We start from the raw sequence: 5344 nt of genomic DNA on the forward strand, positions 1-5344 counted from the left end.
AAGAATACAATAATTATTTTTTCATTTAAATGAAAATAAATAAATAAATGAAAGAGAGAGATAGAAAGAGAGAGAGAGAAGAAAGAACGATAATTATTTTTTCATTTAAATGAAAATAAATAAATAAATAATAGAGAGAGAGAGAGAGAGAGAGAGAGAATGACGATTCATTTTTTCATTTAAATGAAAATAAATAAATAAATGATAGAGAGAGAGAGAGAGAGAGAGAAAACGACGATTTATTTTTTCATTTAAATAAATAAATAAATGAAAGAGAGAGAGGGAGAAGAAAGAACGATAATTATTTTTTCATTTAAATGAAAATAAATAAATAAATGATAGAGAGAGAAAGCAAAGGACGACGATTCATTTGACGTTTTTCAACGAAAAATTGTTCGATGACTGGTGGATAGTGGAGAACGATATTCACGTGGGGCGATTGATACAATTAATACTTGGATCGATTGATTTCTATATATCCGATTAAATTTACGTTCAAGATGGCGAGCCATCCCTTGACGATCACCCTTAGAATAGCGACTATGTACACGGACTCGTTCTTATTGTTCAGCGGCACGTTAACATCCTTTAACATGATGCACGAGTTGAACGTGAGAGGTGAAATTCGATGGTTCAGGCGGCTTGTTTCCAGATACGTAAGGTAAGCGAACGAGGATCGTTGAATTTTACGAAGCGAATTTTGAAATTGACGAAAATTGAAAAAGAAGAGTTTCTTAGGCTTACCCCGATGTTGTTGGCAGTCGTGCTCTATTACGCGTACGTGATGGAGCACAGTGGGTCGGGCCCTGAGTGGAACATCATCGTGAAAAATGCTGATCTTTGCAAAAATACCGGTTGGATGAATCTCTTGTACGCACAAATCGCCTTACCCTTCGAGGATCAGGTGAAAAATTTTGATTTACAAATTCATATATATATATAATAAATAAATATAAATATAAATATAAATATCATATCCTATATATATATATATATAGGATGTATAGAATATATATATACGTATATATAGAATATATATATATAGGATATGTAGGATATATATATATATATATACAAGATATATAGGATATATATATACATTTCATTGGATAAATATTTCTCGACAGTGCGCTTCCTGAATTGACATCCGTCTTAATATATATATATAATAAATAAAAATAAATATAAATATAATATAAATATAAATAAATATAAACATAAATATAAATATAAATATATCCTATATATATATGATAGTATATTATATATAGGATATAATATATATATATATAATAATGTATATATATATATATAATAAATAAAAATAAATATAAATATAATATAAATATAAATAAATATAAACATAAATATAAATATAAATATATCCTATATATATATGATAGTATATTATATATAGGATATAATATATATATATATAATAATGTATATATATATATATAATAAATAAAAATAAATATAAATATAATATAAATATAAATAAATATAAACATAAATATAAATATAAATATATCCTATATATATATGATAGTATATTATATATAGGATATAATATATATATATATAATAATGTATATATATATATATAATAAATAAAAATAAATATAAATATAATATAAATATAAATAAATATAAACATAAATATAAATATAAATATATCCTATATATATATGATAGTATATTATATATAGGATATAATATATATATATATAATAATGTATATATATATATATAATAAATAAAAATAAATATAAATATAATATAAATATAAATAAATATAAACATAAATATAAATATAAATATATCCTATATATATATGATAGTATATTATATATAGGATATAATATATATATATATAATAATGTATATATATATAATAAATAAAAACAAATATAAATATAATATCCTATATATAAATATATATATATATATAAAATATATTATATATAGGATATATATGCATATATATATAGAAGATATTATATTATATATAGGATATATATGCATATATATATATAGAAGATATTATATTATATATAGGATAAATATATATATGCATTTCATTGGGTAAATATTTCTCGACAGTGCGCCTCCCATACGTATCAATTGTCCGTGGACATGCAGTTGTCACTGTTGGCTCCTGCACTGATATTCGTCTTAAAATTCTGGTCAACGTTTGGGATATTTCTCGTGTTATTCATCGCTTCGTTGTCGATGATATTTCGTTACATAATACTGCTAAGAAACAACGTTACCATAATCTTTCATCACGGGTTCTCGTAAGTGTTCCTCGATTACATTTCGAAGAAGAAGCAGAAAAAAAAAAAAATACTCGATTCATTTCTAATTCGATTTTAGAGTGGAGGAATTTTATATTATGAGCAATCTGATGTACATCATTCCGTTTTACAGAATCACGCCGTACATATTCGGCGTGGTTCTTAGCGTCCTGTTGCACCGCGTTGGAAAAAACGATAAGATTCCCAAGGTATTTATCCTCAATGTGTGAATTTCGAGACTAGTTGTTTCTTTCTATTCAAAAAAAATTTCGAAAAGTAAAATATCTTTTTTCAGATCGTGGTGAATCTGGGATGGTCGATCTCGACGATGATTATAATATGGTTGTTGTTCTCGCAATACAATATCACGAGGAAGAATTACGTGTTCGACATAATATCGCTGACCAATTTCGTCGTGATCGGTCAAATCTTGTGGGCGTTGGCCCAGTGTTGGGTGATATTCGCCTGCTACACGAATAACGGAGGTATAATTTTTATTCTTTGAAACGATAGAATGAATCGAGAGGGGAGGGGGGGGATAAAATTAATTAAGAACGAATTCTTATTTGTTTATTGTTTCAGGCGTAATAAACAAATTCCTTTCTCATCATTGGTTCGTTGTCTTCAGCAAGATATCGTACTCGTGGTATTTAATCCAATTTTTATTTTTTTTCTACGAGGTTGGCACCACCAGATATCCGGAAGTTTTTTATCTATTTAAATTAGTACGTAGGAGATCATTTTATTCCATTTCGTCAAAATTTTTATCCCTCCGATTTATTGTTTAACAATGAATTCAATGTTTCAGCTTAATTTTACGCAAATAGTTTTGGTTACGTTGTCGTCGATCGTTCTTACTTTGATCTTCGATATACCTATGCAGGAGATTAAAAACTATATAATGAAAAGATGAATAACGGTCTTTAAAGGTGGTCTACGATGATGACGTGCATATAAACTCAAAATTAATAATGGCCAAAGTTCTGTATATATTCTATTTCCGTTCTTATCTTTATTGGCAGTTTCTTCGCTTTTTTTTTTTTTTTTTTACAGTGTCCTTTAAAAAGATCTACGATCGTAATATTTGTATCAAGATCCAAAAATAAATATTGCAACAGTCCGTTTAATTGCCTTTTAAAATTTTCAAAATTTTTTCATAAGTGTACAAACCTTTACAGTTTGGAAGATAAAACAGGATTTTTTTCTATTATAACGTATATATGAAAACAAAAAGCGAAGTCATTTGTACCCAAAAGAGTACTTTTATTATATTAAAATAATTTATCAATTGACAGCATGAAATTTCTGTCATGGTAAATCATTATGATATTCGTACTCGTTACAAAACATATGTATATATGTGATTCATCATGTACATATTTAAAATTGAAATATAAACTGAGGATATATAAAAGGAACACAGAAATGAAGAAAATATAGATTCCTCCTTTTCTTCCTCTCATTTTTCGTTTATATTATATATTATCGAAATATATATAAATAACGTGTAAATATATTCCGAGACGGAAGAGAAAAATATTTTCAAAGAATATTGATAAGAATATGATAAATTGATTATAATTAATAATAAAATTTCGTGAACAGTTAATATTTATTTACTAATAAAAATATAAAACGAAAGTAAATTGACAGTTTAATGTCAATGATCGTTTATCTGTCACGAGATAATACTTTCATTCATTACGGATTATTATAGGATAAAAATATAGGAAAAAAATAGGAACTTACAAAAAATAAGATAAGAGAAGATAAACAACTCGTTATCAATTAAAATTAAATGAAAATTTTTAAATTTATTCAGCTGATATTTTGATTATTGTCTATGATCACTTACAAAGAGTAAATATAAACAACAAAAGTAAATAATGGAAAAAAGATAAGCAATAGAATGAAAATATTAGAATCAGCGCCATTTGCTGAAGAAGATAAATGAAACGCATAAAAAAAGGAGAACAAATATGGAACAAGGATAGAGATATAAAAGAATTGATCGTCAGCGCCATCTCTCGAAGAATAAAGATATCTCTTTATTCTTACCATATCTTCGACATGGTAAAGTAGAATAGGAATTGAATATCGACAGACAAATGTTCGAAAAAATATCTTTGATGCTCAAGAGATGGCATAGACAATCTTATCTAGAATAAATTCTCAATAAAATTGAACTGTTATATGAAATATAAAAATATTTTATTGATTTCATACCAATTCCACTCACCTTAAATAAACCTGAAACAAATGAACTAATAAATAAACAATGAATTAATAAAATTCCAAAATTCATCTTTTAGCCACTTAAGATGATTCAGGAATTGTGAATACTTCCACAATTTCAATGGAAGAAATTTGGGCATTCAATATTCGCAACACTACTTGAACAAACGCAAATTATTTATCAACGCAACACTACATTTTAAAACAAACTCAATAGAAATTATTATTTCGATACATCTATAAAAAGCTATTGTTAAAGAAAGAATTTAATAATAAATGATACAAATTTTTAATTTACAATTTCATAAGAAACTATATATAATAATTTATAAGAAAAAAAAAAAATCCGATATCTTACAATTCGCGACATTAATACAAACCCGATTCTCATTTTAACGCAACACCATATATAAATGCGATTTTTACTACTAACGCAACAAAGAAACGCGAAAATTAAAACGCGACTCGTTATTAATCAATCGCAACACTAATAAAAAATCGCGATGCCCATGATGACTGGATTTTGAACGATGGGCCGGCATGCAATCGGCCAGACAACACAACAACAATTACTACGTATTTTAAAACGAGCATAGTGACAAAGTAATAACTTCCCATCCTTTGGACCCAAAAAAACAGATCCAAAAAATGAGAAGCCATTCGTTGCAGCCCTCTTCGTGACAGTTTGTCGGGCCTCTTCGGTCTTCCTCCTTCGGGCGCAATGCCCGCTGAAAAACTTATAACTAGGCTCGAAATTCCCTATATTCGCAAATAAAGAGAAGACTAAATCACGGAAACTGATTGCAGTTGTC

General features: G+C 26.9%; 1 protein-coding gene across 1 annotated transcript in view; it reads left to right on the forward strand.

Annotated features, from left to right (window-relative positions):
- The window catches only part of LOC102676359 (nose resistant to fluoxetine protein 6-like), a 7435-nt gene extending 4217 nt beyond the window's left edge, over positions 1-3218 (forward strand). Inside the window, exons 7-13 of the mRNA XM_031515137.1 lie at positions 501-661; positions 739-904; positions 2104-2297; positions 2377-2506; positions 2593-2782; positions 2880-3022; positions 3106-3218. Coding sequence (XP_031370997.1) covers positions 501-661; positions 739-904; positions 2104-2297; positions 2377-2506; positions 2593-2782; positions 2880-3022; positions 3106-3210 — 1089 coding nt within the window. The 3' untranslated portion in view covers positions 3211-3218. The remainder of the gene's footprint in view (positions 1-500; positions 662-738; positions 905-2103; positions 2298-2376; positions 2507-2592; positions 2783-2879; positions 3023-3105) is intronic.
- Positions 3219-5344: the final 2126 nt, after the last annotated feature.

This window comes from Apis dorsata, unplaced genomic scaffold (genome assembly GCF_000469605.1).
Source record: "Apis dorsata unplaced genomic scaffold, Apis dorsata 1.3 scaffold_56, whole genome shotgun sequence".
Classification (NCBI taxonomy): Eukaryota; Metazoa; Arthropoda; class Insecta; order Hymenoptera; family Apidae; genus Apis; species Apis dorsata.